The sequence below is a fragment of the Oryzias latipes genome, chromosome 16 (assembly GCF_002234675.1).
Source record: "Oryzias latipes chromosome 16, ASM223467v1".
NCBI lineage: Eukaryota > Metazoa > Chordata > Actinopteri > Beloniformes > Adrianichthyidae > Oryzias > Oryzias latipes.
In genome coordinates, this window is record NC_019874.2 from 26,108,993 (window position 1) to 26,133,810 (window position 24,818).

Here is a 24,818-nt window from a genome sequence, read left to right on the forward strand (position 1 = left end):
TATTTCTCTTTTTTATCTGCCAGGTTTGTTCAGTTGAGTTCATGAATTTGGTAGAATTTAAATCCTTTTTGCATTCTGTGACTACTTATTAAGCCTTTTTTTTGACCTATTGCCAAAGAAATCTTGTTCACATGTTTTCAGTGGAGCTAAACAAAAAGATGTATGACGGAAAAGAGAAGACAAAGATTTAAAATTTAGTCGGACCATCAGATCTTTTCTTACAGTAGAAGGTCCTGTAGATGACAAACAAAGACATCAATTATATTTTAATTCAGACACAAAAGTAGAGATTGTGTGATTCTATTTTCTCTTTACAGCTTTCAATCTTATTAGAATTTGCAAAAAATCAAAATATTGTGAAAAACTGGGTTGGTCCCCCGTTGTCATTAAGAACTGCCTTAATCCTTGGTGGCGTAGATTTAACAAGGTACTGGAAAAGTTCCTCAGGGAGTTTGGTGCATATTTACGGAGCCCGTGTCGTGACATGGAAAAAATTAAATATATCTCGTTCCCACAAATTAATATCTTGTTCCCACAAATTAATATTACGTTCCCACTAAATACTATTTCGTTCCCTCGAAGTAATTAATTCGTGCAAACGAAATAATTATTCACGTCATAAGTCATTCATAAACACGGATATGCTCTCCGTCTTGCCGCAAAAGCTGCTTTCAGTAATAACGTCCGTGTCTCTGTGACCCACATTCATTCAAGAAAGGAAAAGGAAAAACAAGAATGATCAATTCATTATTGTATCAATGAATATAAAAAAATATCACAAGATTTAGGATGCACAAGCTTTGTGCCTCGCCATACCGCGAATGTCTCCGGACATAGCTCCGCCGCAGAGCTCATTTGCTTGTCATGCTGGCATTCGGTCAGGTATAGGATATTGTAGTTTAGGGTTGAATAGGAATAATAATATTCAGGACTTGTCTTTTATTAACCTACTCATTAGCAGTCACTTTACATCCGAAGGCTAGTAGGCTACATGCTACCTAGCCCATCATTAACCTGTCATTCATGTCATAAGTTCTTCATAAACATGGATGTGAGCAATATTTGGATTTACAGCAGATACCTTCACATTTCTGTCAGTCTGTGTGTGTCTCATTACATTGCATTGAAGACGCGGATGATGTTTAAAGATCAAATTTATTTATTTTAAAAAGCACAAAAGCATCGGTAATCACGTTTTCATGTCTGGGTTCATTCACGTCCCAGTACGGTCTGCTTCCTGCTGCCTTCTGCCGCTACTTGCGTGTCTCTGTGACCCACATTCGTTCAAGAGGGGAAAAATAAAAACAAGAGTGATCGATTTATTATTATCTATTTATTAACATGCATCACATCCTATAAAGTATCTCGACCAATCACCGTGGCCCTGTAACCGTGATGCGTTCAGAGACGATAGGACAAATGATAGGCTACGGATATAAAGCGACTGCTAACAAGTATGATGCGACTGCTAACAAGTATGATGCTTTTGTAAAGCTTTTTAAAATAAATAAATCTGATCTCTAAAAATCATCCGTGTCTTCCATCAATCAATCAACAATTGCTCACATCCGTGTTTATGGACCTAGGAGCTAAGTCCTGTAGGTGAAGTGAAGCAGGAAGCTTGGGCATCCTATATCTTATGATACTTTTCTGATTTTCGATCATTGTTGTTTATATTTTTCCCCTCTTGAATGAATGTGGATCACAGAGACACGGAAGTAGCGGCAAAAAGCGGCTTTTGCAGCAAGATGGACGGAGAGCGTACCAGGATGTGAATGAACGTGATTACCGATGCTTTCGTGGTTTTTAAAATAAATAAATCTGATCTCTAAACATCCACCGGGTCTTCAATGCAATGTAATGAGACACACAGACAGAAATGTGAAAGTGTCTGCTGTGAATCCAACTATTGTTCACATCCGTGTTCATGAATCTAGGAGCTAAGTCCAGTAGGCGAAGCAGCAATCCGTGTTTACGAGTGATTTATGACGTAAATAATTATTTCGTTAGCACAAATTAATTAATTCGTGGGAACGGAATATTATTTTGTGGGAACAAGATACAATTTCGTTGGCACAAATTAATTAATTCGTGGTAACGGAATATTATTTTGTGGGAGCAAGATACTATTTCGTTAGTACAACTTAATTATTTTGTGGGAATGGCTATTAACTTGTGGGAACAAGAAATTAATTTGTGGGAACGAGATATATTTTATTTTTTCCATGTCAGGACACGGGCTCCGTACATATTGACATGATAGCATCACGCAGTTACTGCAGACTTGTTGTCTGAACATCTATGATGCCAATTTCCCGTCCACCACATCCCAAAGGTGATCTATTGGGTTGAGATCTAGTGACTGTGGAGGCCATTTGAATCCAGTGACCTCATTGTTTCATGTTCAAGAAACCAGTCTGAGATGATTCCAGCTTAATTGCACGCCACCTTGTCCTTCTGAAGGTAGCAAACAGAAGATGGTACACTTTAATCATGAAGGGATGGACAGGATCAGCAACAATACTCAGGTATGGCGTGGTGTGGCGTTGGAACCAGGTTCAATTGGTACTAAGGGGTCCAAAGTGTGCCAAGAAAAGATTCCTCCATACCATTACACCTCCACCACCACCAGCCTGAACTGTTGATACAAAGCAGGCTTTGATGTTCTTGACGCTAAATTCAGACCCTACCATCTGAATATAGAAGCAGAAATGGAGACTCATCAAACACGGCAACATTTTTTCTATCTTCTGTTGTCCAGTTTTGGTGAGCCTGTGTGAATTGTAGCCACAGGTTCCTGTTCTTAGCTGACAGGAGAGGCACCCGTTGGTCTTCTACTGCTGTAGCCCATTTGCCTCAAGGTTGGTCGTGTTGTGCATTTAGAGACGTTCTTCTGCAGACCTCGGTCATGACTCTTGGTTATTTGGGTTCCTGTTGTCTTTCAATCAGCTGGAACCAGTCTGGCCATTCTCCTCTGACCCCTGGCATCAACAAGGCATTACCGCCCACAGAACTGCGGCTTACTGGATGTTTTCTCTTTTTCAGAGCATTCTCTGTAAAACCTAAAAATGGTTGTGTGTAAAATTCCTAGTAGATCATTAGTTTCTGAAAATACTTAGACCTGCCCATCTGACACCGACAATGTACTGAGGCCTAATAATGTTTTTTTTCCTTAGCAACTCTGCGGAAACATTGCTCACAACCTATGATCATTCCTAGAAATTATAATTCATGACTGCTGTCAACTACATTGATGGCATCCCTCAAGAGTCAGTTTAGAATTACCAATGAATTTAACTTGCTTTTTTTACTGTAAAGAAAAGGCACAGAAACAGCAAAAATAATTTGGAGTACATTAAAAATCTGCATTGTGATATAAATTTACAAATAGATTTCTGTCTTTGTGTGTATGAATGTTCTTCAAATGTCACTAACCTGCTGCTGAAACAAATGCAGACTCACACACAGATTCTTTCACACCCCTGCTGTTTGTTAACTCAGCTGTTTGGGGGGGATGATGTCTTGATGGGGGGTTGAGGTGGTAACCAGACAGTTCTGGATTAGCTTGTCTCTATGGGCTTAACCCATTCACCTTCCCCAATGAAAATGGTCACCGAGACCAGTAAAAACACCAAGTTACACCGAGTGTTTGGGTTTCTTGACAACGCTCATTAAGACATGCATTCATGCACAGATACTTCTTCCTCTGTGTGTTTGTTTCTTTGCCCCCCCCCCCCCCCCAACAACGTTTCTTTTATCTATCACCATAAAGGCTGAGACTACAAAAAAAAGAGAGGGAGGGGCACATTTACATGTCAAAGTGAACATTTTTACTATCTGTGGTCAGTTTTTTTGTTCTTCTCTGAAAGGTTTGCTCTCACTTGTTCTTGACATACTTTGCAGACAGATTAAGTGTGTTTGTGTGCTCTTGTGTTACGCTGACAATGGGCATGTTTACAACCTGTGTTTATGCTTTTGAGGTTACAGCTGAGTGGGTGGGAAAGTGGTTTTAGGCGGAAACACAACAACTTGTTAATTAACTATCAGTGTTGACACCTAGAGTGTTTTTTTTTTCCAAATGTGGATTTTTGTAAAAGCAGGTTTTGTATAAAAAAATAAGATTTAGTTGTTGTTTTGAGCACAGGCCACATGTTTGTTGGAATCTGTGTTTATGGCACCCGCTTTCCACACATGCTGCCCCTGAGTCTGTGTCTCTGAAGCCCTAGACGATCAAGTGTCTGATTAGAGCTCCACTCTGGAGTTTTCTCCACGTACATACAAAGACAGGCCAATGCCCACACATAGACACATGCAGATACTTTTAGAGCCACTCCAGCAGTGGAGTCTCCTCATACAAACAGCGAGATACCAGGCCGTTGTCTCCAGTCTGTAAACCCTCTCCGTTCTCATGGAGATAAGAAGTGTGTCTCATTGTTGGCAGACAACAGAGCCGTTATCGTCTTATCAGCGAGCCAATCCAATCTGGAGGAGGAGGGGACAAGAGCGTGTACATGTGTGTGTTTGAAGGGAGGCCCTTTGTCATGCAGCAGGTGCTGTTGTCACTCAATTTGTCTTATTATTTAAGTTGTTAGATTTGCAGTTTAGGAAGAAAAGAACTTGTACAAACATGAATTAGCTCTGCATTAACTGTGCTGGAATGGAAAGTCTGTCTTTCAGACAGTCTGCCCCTGTCCTTGTGCTGTTTGTCTGATGTCTGTCCACAAATTAACTGTTGTTATTTGGTCTAATTTTGTTGCAATAGCCCCACCTCCACCCACTCATCACTTCTGCAGGATCAAAACCTATTTTTTAATAGATTTCTTTAACTTTCACCCACACTCAGCTTTTTAAAACAAAATCTTTCTGAAGTCTTAGTCCTGACTGATCTAACGGGTGTTTATGGGCTGTCTACAGCTGAAAAATAGACAAACCTGTAAGGGGCAGGTGGGTAGCCTGCAGGGAATATCAAGGTCATAGACCACAGTTAGCCTGTAGAGTAAAAATTGTCATGCTGCGGACAACAGGTCGAAGCAATCACTCAAGGTTTATTTAGACTGGACACATTGAACAAACTGGACACACCGGAACAAATTTTCAGTGTGAATACACCCAAGTGGATGCTGTTCCAGGACCAGAAACTCCTCTTGGATCGGTTTGTTTCCCAGCGTACTGCTTTGAATTTTCCTCAGTCTAAATAGGCTCCATGCTCAGACCAGAACAACTGAACCAAATGGCCACCACAGCCGGGCATTATGGGATGTAAACGGAGAAGGAAGGCAGCAACCGTGCATGTTCACCAATTTTCTCGAATGTGCTTTCAGTATGGTGTTCACACTGTACTGTGACTATCCGATGCCAGCGCACATCATCACAGTTGGTAAAGGCTTGGGGTGAAATGTGGAAGTGGTGCAAATATCATGAGTCTTTCACCAGGCTTTTTCTTTTACAGCTCTATTCAGATATCTGACTGACTTGATGTCATATAATTTCCCAAACCGCAATTATTCATTTCTCCTCCATAATTAATTAGGCTCAATGTGCGTTCAATGGCTGTGTGTTTTGTATGCAGAGCCCAAAAATTGACTTTAAATTTGTGTAGAGGCACATAAAAGTGCGAGTTTTAAACTGGAAGCCTGAAATGCAGGTAGACGCGCATTAATGTAGCCTTTTCATTGGATGTGGCCGCTTGAACACGCGTTGCCAAAGCTGCTTTGAACGTAGCATGTCCACTACTTTACAACACATTCACCACATGAACGACAATTCCATTTTCACTACATCCCTTGAGGAGGGCGCATGAGCCTCAGGAGAACTACAAGATACACCTGCGCTTCCCTTATAAAGCAGCCACCCTCCGCAGGCCTGGACAACCCAAAAACCAGCAGAACACTTACATGGGTTAACTTTAAACAGGTGCATGTGACTAAAGCTTTAAGCCCATATTTATCTGTTTATGATAACTCTGTTATTTTTCTTTCTTTTAGAAAAAGAGTCAAAAGAGAAGAAAGATGTGTCTCTGGAACCCTCTGAAGTGGCTGTGAGAGAAGAAGCAGAACGTCCAGGAGAGCCCTTAAAGGAGGCCAAAAAAGAAAAGAAAGAGAAGAAAGAGTCAAAGAAAGATTCAAGCAAAGAGGCGAAAGAGCTCAAGGAGGAGTCCAAAAAGGAGTCCAAAAAGGAGTCTTCCAAGGAAAAGAAAGAGTCGAAGGAGAAGAAGGAAAGGGACAAGGACAAGGAAGCAAAAGAGGCTGTTAAGGAGTCAGGTGACAAAAAAGTGTCCAGGAAGTCGTCTGTGAAGGTTAAAGAGAAAAAGAAGGAGTCAGAGGCAGTGGAGGACTGATGAAATAAAAGATTTGTTGTTTTGCTTACAGACACAAGCAGACATGATTGCACACGCAGAGCCTTCCACACAAAAAATCAATGTGCTGTATGGTTTGATGGACAGAGTACAAAGCACTCCGGGCCATGGAACACGACACCCCTCACATATATGTTTATATGTAAATATACTCCGCTAAGGTCAGACATTGCAGAAATCATTTCCTCCCACAAGCATGATCCTTGTGCACACACGTGCACACTCCTCTGAACCACACTGCATTCACTCATTCGGTCTGTCCCTGGTGTCTGTGGTGAGGCCTGGACGCCTCTGAATGAGAGAAGAATTTTCCTCCTCCTCCTCTTTCTCAGACGTTTTGCTGACGCCCTTCTTCCTCCTCGTCTGCCTCATCAGTACTTGAACCCACGACCATGCACCTCCCTAATCCCAGTAAGGCCCTGGCCTGGCCAGAGCCTCCCCCGCCTGTCCACCAAGAATGGTGCTTTGCCTCCAGCCACCCGCCCCTGCTTCCGGGTAGCTGAAAGCAGCATCCTACAGCTGCGGCCACAGCCCACTGTTGGTCTTTTTTTTTTTCTGGCTTTTTGCTTTTCCACGGACACACAAGGACACTCTTACTGGTGGACTCATCTGTTTTGCAGAAGAAAACCTTGGGGGTTTTTCAGAGGAAAATCTAAGTGACACGTCATGCTTTTCTGATTATCATCAAAAACTGCATTTTTTTTTTTTTTATAATTCCTGAATGTCAATTTCATCAGCAGATGAACATTTAGCCATTCTGAAAGAAAAGTGGTCTCCTTCAGGAGCAAATAAGTCATGTTCTTTTTCAGAAGAAGCTGCACACGGACAAGTTAGTCTCTACTTGAACTGTTTAAGCCAAAAGACGATTCTTTTGTTGGGATCTTTTTAGGATCATTTCTCTTTAGTTTATCTGTTTAAAAAAGCAATTTGAAATGGTAGCTTTTTGGAGAAAAATGCAGAAAATCTGAAGCTGTTCATAAATATCTTCAAACTGGGTCACATTTTCTCTACAAAGCTGTGACATTAAAGAAGATTTTTTGATAAACACCTTCAGATCCGGTGCTGCTGACATTTTGAGCAAAACACTACCAGTTTATGCACTATCAAGATAAAGTGGACAAAAAACACATTCAACAAACAACATTAAGACAAATGTCTGTTTTTGTTACAAATCAGATTCTTGTTTTTTTCTTTTTTTTTCTAATGAAGGCTAAGGTTTCAAATGGACAAGTGCAGGAAGTTTGCACTTGTTCTGTCGGCTCAGAGGTGTGAATACTTTAGCCATAGATGCCATTGCCAGCAGGTCTGCAGGACTCTTCATAGCTTCCCCTGCTCTCAGACAAGTTTTGTTTTAGCGCAGATTGTGATGCCAGTTTTCAGAAGCTGCTATGGCCCTTGTTGTTCTCTACACTGTACTGTAGTTTTAAATAAAAATAAACTTTTTTTTTAATTTAGATATTTTGTGAATTAAGTGAAAGCAGCAGTTTATTTGCCAAGACATGTTGTTAGACTGGTCTGTCTGGTTGCAGGGGTTTCCATTGGGCTCGGTGAGCTGCAGGTTTTATTCTGAATGTTTTTGTCATGGATTAAGTTGGTTATTGTTGGAGTAGTGGTTTACATTAATCAAGATCCTGATTTGAGGCTGCACTTCATTGCAGAAGACATTGCCAACACTTATTCTCCAACTTATTCTTTGTGTCGGCGAGCAGCTCAAAGAAAAATCTCCGAACACAAACAGAAGATGAAATGTAAAAAATACAAAGAAATAAAATTATGAAAAACATTTTGTCTTTTTTTATTTGTATAAAAAATAATTATTTGTGGTTGCAAAAAAGCACTTTTATGCCATACCTGTTCTGCTCTTAACCCCTTCATGCCTGAATTTATATGGAAAAACATAAAAAATAAATATTCTGCAGTCTTTATTCTATTCAAGATGATGCTAAATTAAGTAAAGTCCTGGATTAAATGGTACGTTACAAATTAGCAACATACAACGTGAAGGGGTTAAATTTGAAAGATGTCATAGTAACCATCATTTATCTGATTTTTCACTGAACCTAATCTTTTTAAAGTTTGTAAATACCTTTTTTTACTCCTTTTGCCTTCAAACAGAATACTTTAAAGGGTTGTGAAATACAACTTTTGATTTGAGTTTAAAATAGGTTCAGTTTCTGTTCCAGCAGGAAATGTTTAACAGTAGCTTTCCACTTCGATGGAAGTTTAGTGGCTCCTGTTCATTGTTGGACAGATGTGCAGTAAACTTTTTAATATTTTGAACCATTTGTTGTTTTCCATATTTTCCAGGGAGATGACTCAGAATCCCAATGTGGTCAAGAATCCAGTTTCCTTCCTGAGAGGTCCATCAAGTTTCAACACCAGTATTGTAAAATGCCAATGACCAAATTAGGATTTTTAATTTTATTTTCTAAGGTGTTTTACTGAAATTTAAAGCAAAAGAAACTTGAGTCATTATTTTTGAAAGACCTGACCTACATTTTAACATCAGCTAGAGACCTCTGGGCAGTGCGACTTTGTCACTAATCAAAGAAATGAATTTTGAACTTTCTGTTCCTGTTTGCAGACACTGCTGCCCCCAAACACCTGAGGAACTGAACAGACTGGAAGCTGAATAATGTGAAAGTTTACAGATGTAACTGGAGACACAGAACTGCAAGAAACAATTGTAAAATATGAAGGATTCTTGTAAAATTGTTAATGGCCAAATTCCATAAAGAGCAGTTGGGCTGACAAATGAACCTCCTTCACCCCCCCCCCCCCCCCCCCCCCCCGTTGGAAGAGCTGCGAGCCCCAACCCCAGACGGATACCCCGGGGATGACCCAGGACACGCTGGGAACACCTCTAGATTCCCCCAGAGGAGCTGGTGGAAGTGGCTGAGAAGAGGAAAGTCTGGGAATCTTTTCTTAGACTCTTGCCATTGTGAGTCGGTTCTGGATGAGCGAAAGAAAGCAGATTGAAAAAATGTAAATAGGGCATATATTTGTCCTCTAATACAACACTTGTGACAACCTTAGGTGATTGGATGTCTTGAACTCATGAGTTACTTTTTTTAACTCCAATCACAATTTAGTTTTGGAGGTTGTCGACTCTTCTCCAGGTGTTCTCGTGTATTTTCTCATTTTTAGTAAGTTCATGACAACAGTTCAGGGTTTCTACAAATACTTTTCAACTATTTTACTTGATTTATGTTGTAAACGTTCAAAACACATCCAAAAACAAGAAATTACAACACAAAAAATAAAAAAGAGAATTCCTTAAAACAATGTTTTACGATATTTAGGTGACTTCCCTCAAAATGTCTGGACCGATTCATGGCAAGCCGCCTCACTCGTGAGACTCTACCTTTTGGAGTGTCTGGTTTAGGTGAAGGCATCAGCTGGCATTCTATTTTTTAATTAAGAACATTTTAACACAAAAGTTGCACCTTTCTATTCACCTTTCTGTCATCCAAGTTTTACATTTGCTTCAGCTACTAGTGGACAGTTAGGTCATATATTAAAGTCCCATCAACAGTGGTTTCTGATCCACTGAGTAAAGTTTGTTTTAAATTTGTCTGAAAAGTGTTTAGAAGGGAAACACAACCTGATTGGGTTCCACATTTTTACATGGGCACAAATATGAGAGAGACTAGAAGATGTTTGCCTCCCAACATAAGCAGTGTTGAAATGAATCACAGGTGTCTCTACCACCACAGCAACTATATCTTCAGGAGTGAGTTGGCAGCATCTTTTCTGCGTTTTTCTCCTGGAAGTTCACCAGAAAGGACCTTTTCATCCAGCCAAGTGTTTGAGTTTCCGACGGTCCATCATCTCCCAAAGCCAGTGTGATTCCTACACGGCTCTGTTTCCTCAGCTGACAAAGAGGGCAAACCAGTCCAAGGCTTGTCATGTTGATGAACGGCGCTCTGTCTGACGGCGTTTGAAGTACCTGGCCTGCACAGCCCTTTCCTTTGGACTCCGCAGGCCAGATCAGCTGCTGATTGGGTGACGGAGCTGTAAGGCAAAGCTGTTACTGTTTAATTTGGCAGCAGTCCTCGGTGTGGAGCTCAGCAGATAGAGTTACACTCTCTTAATTTTTGTTTCTTTTCCTCTTTTAGGTAAATATTTTCATTTCAGTCTTGCTGCTCACATTATCTCGCCCTTCTGAAAACCCTTTTCTTCCCTTCAATCTCTCCCTTCATGAATTTCTGCCTGTATTCTTCTTTTATCTTCACTCTGTTGATTTCTCTCTGGATTTTGGTTTCCATATGTCTTATGCCCTTTAATTTTGGCTGTCACTTCTTATCAATTTATATTTTCCTTGTTTATTGTTTCATCTCAGTTTGGATTTGGGATTTCCTTTCACTCGTTCTTTCTCAATCACCTTCCTATGGTCCCTATTATCTTTTATATCACGTCTTTCAACTTTTGCAGACTGCTTCCTTTCATTTCCACCCTTCTATACAACAACCATAACAAAGTTTCCTCTCTCACTTTTACTCTTCTGTCATCCACAGGATGTTTTTGTGGGCTTGTTACCCCACCAATGGCATTTGATAACTAAAATATATGCAACAAACTTCAAATTGTTTCATTTTACTGGAATCACTGTCAGTTTGGTTTGAGTTTTTGTCACAGTTTCTTTCCAGTTTGGGAAATATGTTTGGAGTCATGTGTGTGAGTTTATTTTAAAATGCATTATTTTGGTTTCCTTTTCTTTTTAATTACAACTGTTTATTTAAAAAATAATTAAAAATGATTAAAAAATCAGGTTAATAAATGTTGTAAGCACTGAAATAACACAAACTAAAAGAGACATGTGGCTTCATTTCATTTTTTCATCCATGTCAAAAGAAAACAAAATCTAATTCTCAGGGGAAAAAAGATCTGAAAAGCTGTAACATCTGCAATAAGTGGAAAACATTTTCTAATAGGCCAAGGAGCATCTTCTGTATTGGTGCACCTGACCTTTCTCTCTGTCTCTTGCAAACTTATACGCAGATGACATCTAACTGTTTTTCTAAACAAGGGTTTTTATGGTTCTACACATTTTGTTTATTTGCTCTTGAGAATTATAAAACTGAAATACTTTTAAGGGATTACTAAGAGGAATTTGTTGCGTAATCGGGTAAACTAGCATAAAAACGAGCCCTTCTCCTTCAGACTGAGCACAGTATCGACTTGTTGCTAAAGGGCTTCATGGGAATCCCAACCGGTAAGTACTGACTATTAACAATTCCTCTCTTCATAGATCTACCTTTGACAATATGATGTTTTTCCATGCAACCATGTTTATGTTTGAGTCCATCTGTGTCATTTTGTTTTTTAAAGATTTGTGACTCATCTTCCTCAATCTTTTTTTTAAATATAATGACAGGAATTTTTAAAAAACTGCTGCTCACTAAAGACAAAGAAAATTGTCCTATTTAAAATCTCAAAATAAAGACTGTGGTTTTCTAGTTTGTTCTATTGTCGAAAATGTCAAAATGCATTGCAGAAAACGAAATATTGGCAAAACTATACAGTAAACGCAAACACAACAACCTGAAGATGCAGTTCCTCAAAAGCAGCTTTGATTTCTTCTTTGATATCCTTGTAAAATTGTTGGTCTTTGGGTTGTTGTTTTTTTATTTCTCTTTTAAAGACTTTCTATTATTCGTTTTTTCCTCATCAGTAACTCTTTCCATCTTTCACACTTCTGTTCAGTAAACCAGCCCTGATTTGAGGGGCCATTAAACAAAGCAGTGCACACCCAGCGGTTTGGGACATCAAACAGCTTTTCAGCAATCAAAAAGCTGTGGAGCCACAACGGCAGTTTTGGTAAAATATCATAAAAGCCAAGTTTGGATTTAAAGGAGCAGACGTTTCTCTCTGGGTTTTATTTTGCAGCTTATTTCTGTCTCTCTGGGTTTCAAGTGAAAACAAAGCGGGATTAGATAATTGTTGCGTCGTTTTGTTCTCGCTGCAGATTTGAAGCATCAGCAAAGTTTCATCTCAGGAACTTAAGTGGCTCGCAGTTTGGTTTTTGTTTTGTATGAACAGCAATGATCCCATGTTTGGAGATGTGGAGAAAATTACCCAAATTATACTTTCTTCCTTGACTTCAGTCTTCTGTTCTCTTGACTTGTGTTGCAACTATTTTTCCATTATGCAGAAGCAGAATGAAACACAGTGGCCTAGTTTAGCATCAGACAAAGAAAAATGGCATTTTCCCCAAAACTTTATTGTGGCTGAAATCAGAGTTAGAATCTGAAATTCCAGTTTTATGAGGATTTTCTTAAACACGTGTCAGTAGATCTAGTTGGTGCAGTATTTGTGCAAGATCAATTCAGTGTCATTAGCAGGTACAATTTATTTTCTCATCATTATTTTACTGAACAATGACTTTCTGCTGGGTCTCTGAATTACTCAAGGTGATTGAGAAGAACCTCATCCTTCATCAACAGGTTTTTAGATTTCCAGAAATAGGAGTAGTCACATGTGACATTATAAACACCACAACTCATCTTCAGCATTGGTTTGTTCAGAGACAGAGCATCCATGGTTCAGTGCAGCTGCAGGATCTCCCCATGCACAGCTAGCTTCTTAATTGTCCACCACATGGGCCTCGGTCACAACTGCCGTCACAGGTGGATACAGGCTGTCTGTGGGCAAAAATGACCAAACCTGTACGATAACGGGGCATGCAGATGGTGGACACAAAATATCAAGGTCGTAGACGACTGAATAAACCTGTAGAGTAACCATATTCATGCACATTTTCTTCTACCAGCATGCTGCAAGCAACAGGTCGTAGCCAACACTTAAACAACACGCAAGGGTGATGTAGGTGAGACGCAGGCACGTCGTATGGGTTTTTCAATTCTTTCCTCCCACTGTACAGGGAGCCCAATAGTCATGTTCACATGAAAAATGTGTGCTCCTTGTCTGCACACTGGCTGTTATGGGCAAATGAGATGATCAGAGCATAGTTTATGTTAGCGTTCTACAGTCGTCTAACGGACACTTACACATCACCTCCAGTGCAGCTTTAGGATACAACAGCATCAACCAAACATCATAAGTGTGTGCAACTTACATTAGCCTTATAAAACATTCACGAGACACTTACCACACTCACAACCATAGTACCATACTTATGTAACTCTGCAACACACACCTGTGATCCCATTAAGATACAGCCCTCCACCGGCCTGGACAACCAAAAACCTCAGCAACTGTACAGGTCAGTCCCCCATCCGGGTGCATGTGACCAAGGCATAAATCAGCTGATCATAATATACAGTAACACACCCTAATTATAGCCTATGTCTCATAAAATTTAATTATTTTACACTTTGACATCAAACCTCCCTAATTCTCTTCATTTTGTTGTTTTACCGGAGAGTCTGCGGGGGGGGGGGGGGGGGGGGGTGATGATGCTTAAAAAACACCTGCACCTTTGCACACAATTGTTCTTCAAGAGCACGTACACTTTAGGATTTCCACACACATATTTTCACAACTTTTTAGTGTACAGAAGGCATTATACATAAGATCTTGTCCATAGATTCGATGAGATGGGACCTGTTGGACAAAAAAACGAATCCAGTTTGATCATATCTATAATATTTTTAAGAATCATGTACAGAAAAGTAAAACATGACCTAAGAAAGGCTTTTACTCCTGCAAAACCAGCCCTTGGTACTATGTAGACAGAAAAATCAACAGTTACTCCTCAAACTTCTCCCATTTAGACCTGCAGGTGAAACACTGAACAATGACCTTGTGCAGTTTTCCTGTCATAGCTGAAGCTTCTCCAGAGACCATTGTGTTCTGATGGAGTTTTGTCACCTCTGAGCCCCTCAAACCTGTAATAAAAGCTTTCCTTGTTCCCCTCTGTGACATGTTCTTTTCTGCAGTTTTGTGGCTTCTGGCCCACAGCACAGTTACACGCAAAGAGATCAACTTTTGGCCCAACATCCCGGGAAACTTGTAAAACCAGAGGAGTGTGCAAAACACTACAAAACCTTATACCTGTTTCAGGTTTCTAAAACTTGTGAACAGCTGTGCTTTTGGTCCATTTGAAATGGTGGCCCTGAAGTGCAAATCACATCAACAAATTACTCAACGCAAAAGAATTTTAGAGATCACAATGACAATTTAAAAAGCAAAACAAATATTTAAAAACAATGTTATCCGTTGGAAAACCAAACAAAGTTTCAGAAAGCCAAACGTTAAAAAACGAAAACCAAATCATATTTTGGAAAATGAAAATAATTTCCAGAGAGCAGAGTGAAATGTTAGGAAAACAAAACACAACGAGAAACCGGAAAAGCTGGATACTATGGTACAGCTGATTGGAGGATGACATTTGTCCATCATTTCTACCAAAAGTTATTTTACATAAAGCGATACTGGATATTATCATCCAATCAGCGATGTACCATAATACCTGCCTTTTCCAATTTCTCATTTTGCTTTTTAGTGTGAAGATAAAGAACGCACACACATTTAAGGCATAGCTTTTATTGAGGAGCTTCATACTTTAACTGAAAAGACTTTTAATTTTTGAGTAAAAGAAAGCCTTCAACTTACAGAAGCAGCTCAATATTTCTCAAGTCTTATCATCTTTTGATCTATTGTTGGCTTTTAGTTATGATTATGTCATTTTTTGCCAAAATTAAACAACTTGTGTCATTTTCTACAACATAGTTTCTGTACAGCAGCAGGAGTTCATTAGAAATTTACCACCGAGTTGTGGGCGGGACCGTTGATGTGGAACATTTTATACTTATTTTTCTTTGTATATATCCTCCATAATCAGAAAAATACCAGAAGAACATGCTAAAAACACTTCAACTTTTTTTTTAATCAGAGTGAAAGTGAGACTTTAAAGTGACGATTTTATATTAGAAAACTCTTTCTGCTTTATGCTTAATGGTTCAAAACATTTCTAACAACTTCTGCATCAACATTTTTTTTAAATATGATCACAGCCTCTTTGTTTAGTTTATTGTAAAATGTAGCTTCTGTCCTGCTGTTTTTAGCATGCTGTCACCTCTGAGTAGGTGTTCTCTGCATCTTACAGACCAAAAACATGCTTGTTATGTTAATTGGGGATTTTAAATTGGCCAGAAGAGTCGGTGTGAGCGTGCGTGGTGGTTTGTTTCTGTGTGGCCCTGTAATCTGCACATCTACCCACCTTTCTCCAACTAGGAGCAGGAATTACATGGATGAACTTTTTGCTTCTGCTTTTGCTGCACTATCGACAGAGAAGTTCTCTGTTTCCAGTTCATCACACAAATTCAAATCCAAACACAATTATGAGTTACTTGTTGATGACTTTCTTTATTCACAGCCATGGGGGGAAACGTCTGTACCATCTTACAAATCTGATTTTTACGAGTAACTGCATGATAGTAATCATAAAATTGCTTTGGGTCTTAGATAAATACAACCTAAGATGTACAGCAGTTACTTACTTTTACTGTGTTATTTTTTAGTTAACAAAAATGAAAGCCAAGAAAGAAAATGTGAGTGTGCGATATCCTGCCTTTTCTTTCTGCTTCCACTGGTTTCAAGAGGGAGAAGGAGGCAGACAGGGCTTCTGTGTTTTAGTCCCTCCCTGCAGGTGTGCACAATGTTTGGCCAAAAAAACAACGTTTTAGCAGAAATTTCTCATCAGATGAAGATGATGATTGAGTTAAACTCCTCTGGATACCAGAAGACTCTAGAGGATCATGAAACAGGACAAACATCCAAAGCAAAGCTGCTGCAGCCAAACCGGAGAGTCTGCTGCCCAACTTTTTTAGTAAATGTTGGGACAAAAAAAAAAAAAACAGCCTTGGGCAGGTTAGTGTTTGTGTTTTCCTATTTTGCATAGTACATCCACTCATTCTCTTCCACTCACCTAGGTTTGGGTTATGAAATCCAGACCTCCTTCTCTACATCTACCTTTTCCAGCTCCTCCAGCAGGATGCCGTGGCCTTCCCAGACCAGCCAAGGGATCTCTAGTGTGTCCTGGCTCCTAAATCGCCTCACCAGGAAGCCGTCGAGGTAGGATTCTTGCAAGATGTCCAAAACCACCTCATCTGTCTCTTCTCAGCATGGACTAAACCTGCCAGAGGTGTTCAACCTCTTGTGGGCCCAAAACTGGCAAAAGTGCAATGAGAATCAGGCAGTAGCCAGCCTTGGCAATTTGAATCTTTTGGTCTTAAGACTGGCATAAGCATTTTCAAGTCAGTTTCTACACCTTTTTTTTCAGCTTTGCGGGATTTTAATTTTAAAGTTTTTTGGTGCTAATTTTGTTGGTTAGATCTGACAACGTTTAAAAGAACAAGCTAAATTTCCACCAAACTGACAAAACAGGTAGTAACTGAAACAGGGTGCAGCAATCTGTGCTTAATACATACAGTATGTAGTAAAACAAGTGTACTTTGAACGTTCTCTTTCATCAAAGTGATTAGACATCATCATGCCGTCCTTTAGCATTGCAGAGATACCTCTTTAGTTATCCTCTGTTGCACCATCTAAAGTTTGAAAGATGGCCTCTAAAGCTCACATAACTGTGAGTAATGCACCATCCAAATTATTATTTATGTTATTTAATTACCCAATTTAAGAATACCTAATGCCCGGTTTATTCTTCAAAGTGATTTGGAATCGGGTCGCGTTGGTCACAAGGCCACCGGAGCTGAAATGTGACACCTGCTGATGTCATCGTTCACGACTGGAATTTTACGCCCATAGTCATTGCGTCATTTAACCCAAATTTGTTTCAAGCCGTTAGAGTACGGAATCACAGAGCAACTCTGTCCAGAAAAATGCCTTTTTAACACTGCTGATGATGAAAAGTTAATTGAAGAATTTAGGAAAAACCTAACTTCACTCACAGACACATAGAGAGAGCGAACAACTGCAGCACTAAAGAGTACGAGTCTCCCCTGTTTTTTATGTATGTATATTTTTTGCCACTGTATTGTGTTTGCAGATACAGCAAGTGTGTGATCAAGATGTCACTAATGCTAAAAATAAACGCTGGAGACAGTTGCACCACTAGAAAAGTATAAAAGCCACTTAGAAGTTCATCACAGTTATCGTGGACAGTCACAAGCAAAACCAGCCTACATTAGTATGCACCAGACAACGCAGTTGTGGGTAAGATCGATGCGATGGCTAATTGCTGTGAAGTACAAACCCAGAAAAATGGTGACTTGCTAACAACGCAAAAGGCATGATGGGACCACAACGCCACTAGCTCGTTCAAAGTCGTCTGCTAGAGATCTAGATGGCGATGTGGGCCTCTATGGATTGATGTCTTTCGGATGCATAATGCATATCTATAGCTGCAAACGTGGAAAATATCTAATGTCTGTGCACAGTGGGAGACTGCTGCTGAATTCAAAAATTGTCCTACCTTCATGCCGCTTGGTTCTCCAGGTTTATTACTGAGAGATAAATAACACCATGTTGCTCACACACAGATCTTTTTGTTGTTAAGTTGGTGGTTTTCTCTGAAAGTCACTGATGAAGTTCTTAGCTTGTGTAGCCTGACTCAGACAGCTGGATTTAACGTCTCCCGCTTAACATTCCCCCCTCATCCTCACAGACCTGCCGGCTGCTGGGGGCTTTATCACTAAAGTCAGGGGGGTTCCAGCTGCCGTCTGCAGTTACTGAGAAGATGGACGCAATACTGTGTTCCCTGAGAACCTCAGGTAAAAAAAACTGAAAGGAAATCCACGTTTTTACCACTTTTACCACTCTTCATCTTGACTAGCTGCTCAGTTTTTAGCATCAATGTATAGCTGAACAGGTGTTGCATGTTCATGGTTCCTTGTTTTGTTGAATAGTTTTATTGGTTTTAGTAACAAATGTATTTTCAAGGTTTAGTTTTATTTTGCATTTGTCACTTAGGGGACGTTCTGGGAGCATGCCCTCCCGTCTTCACTGCTTCTTATGCTACGTTCACACCGGGGATGTGACGTTTAGCATGGTGTTCATTCACACTGGACTGTCACTTCCAGATGCTAGCGCATATACCTTCAGTTGGAAGAGGCTTGGTGCGAAATGTTGATTGGGGATTTTCTTTCACAGCTCTGTTCCGACATATGAGCGACTTGGTGTCGTACAATTCCATCCATCCACAAACCACAATTATTAATTTATCCTCCATGGTCAATTTTCAAACAGTTGGCTCTTCCGTGAAGAACAAAATGACACCATCCATACGTCACGAGCAAATCCGAATCCGTGATTGATTTAAGTTCAACTGACTTAACCTTCAATGCGCATTCAATGACCGTGCATTTTGTAGGTAGAGCCTGAAAATGGTCTTAAAAACTTGCGTAGTGTCGCATGGACATGAGTTTTGAATGCGGAAGCCTGAAACATGCGTTTATGCACATTTACATAGACTTTTCTTTGGAAGTGGTCGCTTTAACACGCGTTGCTGAGCCCGTTCACTTTAAATGTAAAAGGGACAAATTTGTTTCTAATTAAAATGACTTTTCATGATGTCCTCTTTTAATTATTATCAGCAAATACTTCAGAATTTAGAACAGAATGATCACTACTGCATGTTTCCTGCCTAAAGAGTGTTCTTATTCACCTTTTAGCAAATCCAAGCAGGGATTCGCACAGGTGGTTTGGCAGAGTTCATGCCCACAATGTGTCACAAACTGGAGGTGGAGGACCCAAATGCAGGAGACCAAGCTTGATGACAGGAACTAAAACATTTAATTAGCAAACTGAAACATGACAAAACTATGAGGGGAAAAAAACCTGTGACAAAACAGAGCAGATGACCTGACAAGGAAGAACAGAAACCAAGACACTTAAATAGGCTGAGGGTAATTAACTGAACTGAAGACAGCTGTGGATCATGAACCAGAAACTGGTGTGACTGACAAGGAAACCAAAAACATGACAAAGAAAACCAAACCACTGAATCCTTACAGTACCCCTCCCGAAAAGGGCAGATCCTATATGCCCAAACACCCCTAGGAGGAGGGGACGTGGATAAACAGAAAACAAAAAGTCCAGAACAGTTTGGGTTCCTGCAGCCAGACGGAAGTGAGGGGCATCAGAACCCCTTCTGTGAACAGGCATGAAGAGGAGCGGTCCCAATTACTCTCCCCAGGGACAGGAACCATGAAGGGGAGCAGCACTGGTGACCCTCCTCTGGACCAGGAGACACAGCCAAGGGGGAATGAATGCTGACCATCCTCAGGGACAGGGGACATGAAGTGTGGGCCCGGCGACCCTCCTCAGGAACACACATGAAGAGGAGCGGCCCCGGTGACCCTCCACAGGAAACTTGAGATTTGAAGGATGGTCCCGGCAATCCCCCTCAGGAACAGATTGGCTGGATGTGGTAGGGCATAGCATGAACAATGCTGCAGGAACTCATCTGACGTGGCATGGGATGGCAAGATGAAAAACTCCCCTGCTGGGTCCAAGGTGGTCAGGTCATTCTGTCACGAACTGGTGGTGGGGGACCCAAATGCAGGAGACCAAGCTTGATGACAGGAACTAAAACATTTAATTAGCAAACTGAAACATGACAAAACTATGAGGGGAAAAAAACCTGTGACAAAACAGAGCAGATGACCTGACAAGGATGAACAGAAACCAAGACACTTAAATAGGCTGAGGGTAATTAACTGAACTGAAGACAGCTGTGGATCATGAACCAGAAACTGGTGTGACTGACAAGGAAACCAAAAACATGACAAAGAAAACCAAACCACTGAATCCTTACACAATGTTGATATAAATAGTTATTAGTTGATATCCTGATCATTTTGCTCATCTTTCGATCTGCTCAGAGAATTCCTGCTAAAACTAAAAGGTTTTGTTTCCCAATAAGATTGTCTGCAGGGTCCCCTGTGACTTTTCTGCATGAATGTTGCTGTCTGTGTAAGTAATGTAGCATAGGACGGTCTTTAAACAGTTAGCTCAGGTGAATCCCCTCTTCTCTGTGTTGCCATCTAGTGGTTAATAATACTGAATTTAAACCTGGAATCATTCAGAAAAACCTAAACAGACAAGTTTACATTTTTTTGTTTTCATTCAACAAACTGACTAATTCCTGCCCTCTCCTGCAGTTGCACATCCTCCCGTCATTTAAAAGCATGCTTCCTTCTCTGTTTGGATGACTTTTTTTTCCCTTTTTCTTCTGTGTACACCCCCCTCCTGCATGCCTCTGTGAGCACTCCGTTTTACTGTCTCCTCCTCACACTCACACCTCGGCCTGTTGTGGTCTGCGTTTCCAGAGGCGGCTGACGCTCAGTTAAAGGCTCTCGGGTGGGTCCTAATTATTTCTTTGAAGACTCCCTTTTCTCCTCGTCTGAGCTTCACTTAAAAGAGGCCAGACACACACTTGCACATGCACTATCATGCAGGCCGCCTCATCCGTCACAAACGGCTTTAATGCTGCCTCCAGATGGCAGATTTATGGGAGCATAATGCCAAAATGTTTCACAGTTTGGGCTCGGAAGACAGTTTTGACAAGACAGTTTGGTATTTGTCTAATGTTTACAGGAAAGTCCAACAAGTCTGATAATACCATGTCCGTTCTTTTGACTGCAAAGGACAGATGAGGAGGTAATCAGATAGGAGGGGATAGGTGTATTGGTGAATCCAGCTGTATTGGTGAAAATATTGCACTGCAACATGAACATTGTCAGTCCATCTCTAAAACCTCCCTGAATGCAGTTTGTGACTTTAAAACATGAATGCAGCTTTCTCTTTTGCAGCTTCAAGTCACCGCATAAAAGCCTAATGGGGTCTTAAGGTCAAAGAATGATAATAAGCTGCTTGCATGAACAACCTGTTAAAACACTCACCAAACATTAAATGCAAACGATTTTGACTCCAACTTGGAGGATTTTTATTTTATTTTATCGTGCCAAAACATATATGACAGAAGTTTTCATTAAATGTTGTCCTTAGTTCATTAAAATGTCAGGAAAAAATGAAAGTGTGTGGTGTTTACTGCCCTTTTTTTTGTCCCAGTTTGACTTTGAGCTTTTTTTAAGCACTTTCAAGTAGTGAATGTAGTTAAAGTACTCCAATATCTTAATATGATAGCCTTTGATGTTTGAAAAAAAAATATTCTAGACAGTCATGAAACTTTCCAGGCGTAACGTTTGATCTGAAAGCAGACGGGCAGAGCTAAAAGGTTGTAAAATAGCATGTAAACACGCTCCCAGGTTCCACTCCCTGATGGGTTGAGGCTTTCCACCTGATGGGGAAAGTTGCTGTCACTCATGTTCATTAGATGTTGGGCATTAGATTCCCTGCAGGTTGGGATGGTGGGCTTACAGAAATGTAAACATGAATGAGGGAAGTTACTGTCAGTCGCTTGAATCTGTTGATAAAGATGGTGTCCAAACCTTCTCAAAAGTCATATTGTTGACCAAACTCTATCAAAACAAGTAAGTTTGATTCAGATAAAACAGCAAAATTGAAAACCAGCAAATGGACATATTAGGGACTTAAATCTTTTTCTTTGTGGTATTTCTTTCTTTTTATTTGCTGAACTTCTTTTTTATCTGTTTTAAATGAACAAACCCACGCGGGGACACGTGAAGCTCGCTGGTGATGAAACTGGATCCAAAAGAGCAAACCCGCTCTCCCTCTGTCATTACATTTGCACACAAAGACCTTTTCAGAGTGCGCAAGTTCAGACGCATGAAGTGGAGCGCTCAGGGTGTCCTCGTGAAGAGATGAGGAGTCCAGTGAGGTTCCAGAGAGAAATCTGACTTAGTGGAGCGCAGAGAGTCTGTGGGGGTGCGGAGTTGGCTTTGGAGAGGTCTTGGCGCAGGAGAGGAGGAGGTCCCGGGTGAAACAGAGGAGGCAGGACTTCGTGGCTCGGAGGTGCGCTCCGACACCAGAGGCCTGCTTTATTATAAGGGGAGGAGGACACACAGGTCGACTCTCCGCAGAGAGCCAAAAGAGGAAGATGCAGTCCACGTTACGACCAGTACAGTCGACATCCAGCATCCATGCGAGCGGATCTGAGGACTAGAACCGCACTTACTCTTGAATTCCTTAGTATTCCTGTTGGCGGCTTGGCTCGCGCTCTTATCAGTCTGCAAGTGTTGGTCGGAGCTCCGGTCCTCCCGGTCTTTCTTTGCGGCTTGGACAGTTTCTGACAGCGGATGAGGACTTAGATCCATTTTTGCAACTTGATGCCCCCCTCGACTCCTCTCTGGAGGCTTCCCGTGCAGGACTTGTGACTGATCCTTCTTCATAAATGCGTGTGATCCCGCTCCGGACCTCTGCTCCGAGCACAGGACCTGCGCAGTCCCGCCGTCTCCTGCCCGCCAGCGCGTCTTTGTCATTCTAATGTCGCTGTGATTGTTGCGCGTCTGGCTGATGTCTCTGCATTTCATCACATATTGACAAACGGAGTTTGTCTCTCCAGGCTGTAAAGCAGACAAACGATTGGAAAGGTCTCACCCTGATCATGGATTTTTAACCTTTTCTCTCCAACTGATTTTTTGGAATACTTCACTTAGTTGTCCCCATCAAACATTTGAAACTTTTTCTTGGAGCAGTCTTGAGGATGTTGTTCTGCTGCTCGAACCCTCTCTCCAAGTCCACCTGTAAGTTTTTCATCTGCTTTTTATGGCTGCTACAAACGCCCCTGTCTTCCTTTCCGCTAATTACAGGTAAGATTAAAGGGATCATATGGCTTCATATTAACACATCACAACACCCACTGTGCGTAATTAGTAATATCCACCCAGAAACGCTGGTTATTTAGTCTGCTGCTCCCGTTTTTGCTCAGCCGGAGGAGGGAGCGCACAAAATCCTGAATCACTGAGCTTCTGTATTTCTCTGATCACCAGTAATTTCGTGTTAAAGTTGTGGCAACACGCGTCTTTGCGCACAATCCGTGGACGATTCCCGAGAAACCGATCTGTAACTTTTACAGTCTTTGACGTCATGGTGCGTTTCTGTTTATGTCGGAGTGGGACGAAATTCCAAATCCACATAAATAGGTTGAATCAGATCACAGAACGCATTTGGGCTACCCCCCACCCCCAGCCCCGTGGTCTGGGTTGGAATTCCTGCTTTATTTTGAAGCAGTGGTGACCTTAGGAGGCTGCAGCAGAGCTGAAGTTCTAGTATCCTGGATCATCCAGACCAGAGGAAGCTGTGCGTAAAACGGAAAACGTCGCTAACATTTGTTTGTGCTATTTTTGGCTTAAAATTAAACCGCTTTCTGGTTTATTCAAACGGAAGTAAACTAAATGTATTTTTTAGCCGGCCTTCTCTTCCCAACACGTTCCGCATCTGCATGCGCATTCCGGGTCTAACCTCAGTTTGTCCGGCAGCACCTTTACAGGACTGAGAACGAGGCTGCGACGGTGGGGGAAATGCAAATTTATGCCTAATTATTTGGTTACATGGAGCGTTTGTGAACGGCGGAAAGGAGAAAAAAACAAGCTAGATTTTTGACAAAGAATGTTCAAAACAAGATGGAAAAATTTTCAAATTGGAAAAGCTGCCTGCTTCATCAGACAAACAGTTGCTGATGGAAGTCAGATGAAGTCACTAACTTTAGCAGATGAACCCTCCTCATCAGACGCGTCTGTTTGACACAAAGCTGCGGCAGAAATGACAGACTATCTGTTGGAACAGACTGCGCGTTCACAGATCAGATTCCACATGGGGCATCCCCAAAACGCACACTGACTATCTTCCCGGCACAACTGCATGCAAAAACCTTCAAAATATTTCTTTCTAAGTTATTCACTTAGCACGAAAGTGTCAAATGATTCAGTGCAGCAGGTGGAGAATAGTTTATTTCGGAGTTCATATATTTGCATGGATTTTCGTTCCTTTCCATCACATGACTCCTAAATCCCCATCATGAGGGACCTCGTTGTTTTTCTCTATACCATGTTTGGTTCAGGTTTTTGCTCCTGCTTCCAACTTTATTAAACTACTCAAACCATTTGATGGCTGATTATTTTACAACAAAATTAGAAATGAGTTAAACAATACAAACAATAACTCATATGGAGGAGGCATTTGATGTCATATTTTCTAACTAGAAGTTAAAAAAAACTTGCAAAATATGCTTTTGACCACCTCATGAAGTTATATTTTGCTTATGTTATCAAGCAATCCCTTTAGTGAGGGACAGTTTTTTGTTTCAGTAAAAATGTAAATGTTCTTATTTGTGCTGCTGTTTCCTTTAGAACAAACATTGAACAAATGTATGTAATTCAATCTGAGATCCACCATCCAGACATCTATGATCTAAAGATACTTTTGGAAGCGAAAATGAGAGGGGGTCACTGGGACTCCCCGAGGTTTGCCCCTGTTAGTGGGTCTAAGTAAGATTATGTGTGGTTTTCTGTCGTCTCTGCTCTTCCTTTTTGTTTCTGTTATTTGTGTGGCTTCATGCCATCTGCGGTCCTTTTAATATTAAATAGGAGATTTTGGACACAGCGGCTGAAACCCA

At 40.9% G+C, this 24,818-nt stretch overlaps 2 protein-coding genes across 3 annotated transcripts in view; both read left to right on the forward strand.

Moving 5' to 3' along the window:
- Positions 1-8,138, forward strand: part of bbs9 (Bardet-Biedl syndrome 9) — a 175,618-nt gene extending 167,480 nt beyond the window's left edge. For both annotated transcript variants that reach the window (XM_004078331.4, XM_011485713.3), the window contains one exon: positions 5,985-8,138. In XM_004078331.4, coding sequence (XP_004078379.2) covers positions 5,985-6,337 — 353 coding nt within the window. In that variant the 3' untranslated portion in view covers positions 6,338-8,138. The remainder of the gene's footprint in view (positions 1-5,984) is intronic.
- Positions 8,139-21,118: 12,980 nt separating this feature from the next.
- bmper (BMP binding endothelial regulator) overlaps positions 21,119-24,818 on the forward strand; it is a 38,208-nt gene continuing 34,508 nt past the window's right edge. The window contains exon 1 of the mRNA XM_004078462.4: positions 21,119-23,013. Within this exon, the coding sequence (XP_004078510.1) occupies positions 22,908-23,013 (106 nt within the window). The 5' untranslated portion in view covers positions 21,119-22,907. The remainder of the gene's footprint in view (positions 23,014-24,818) is intronic.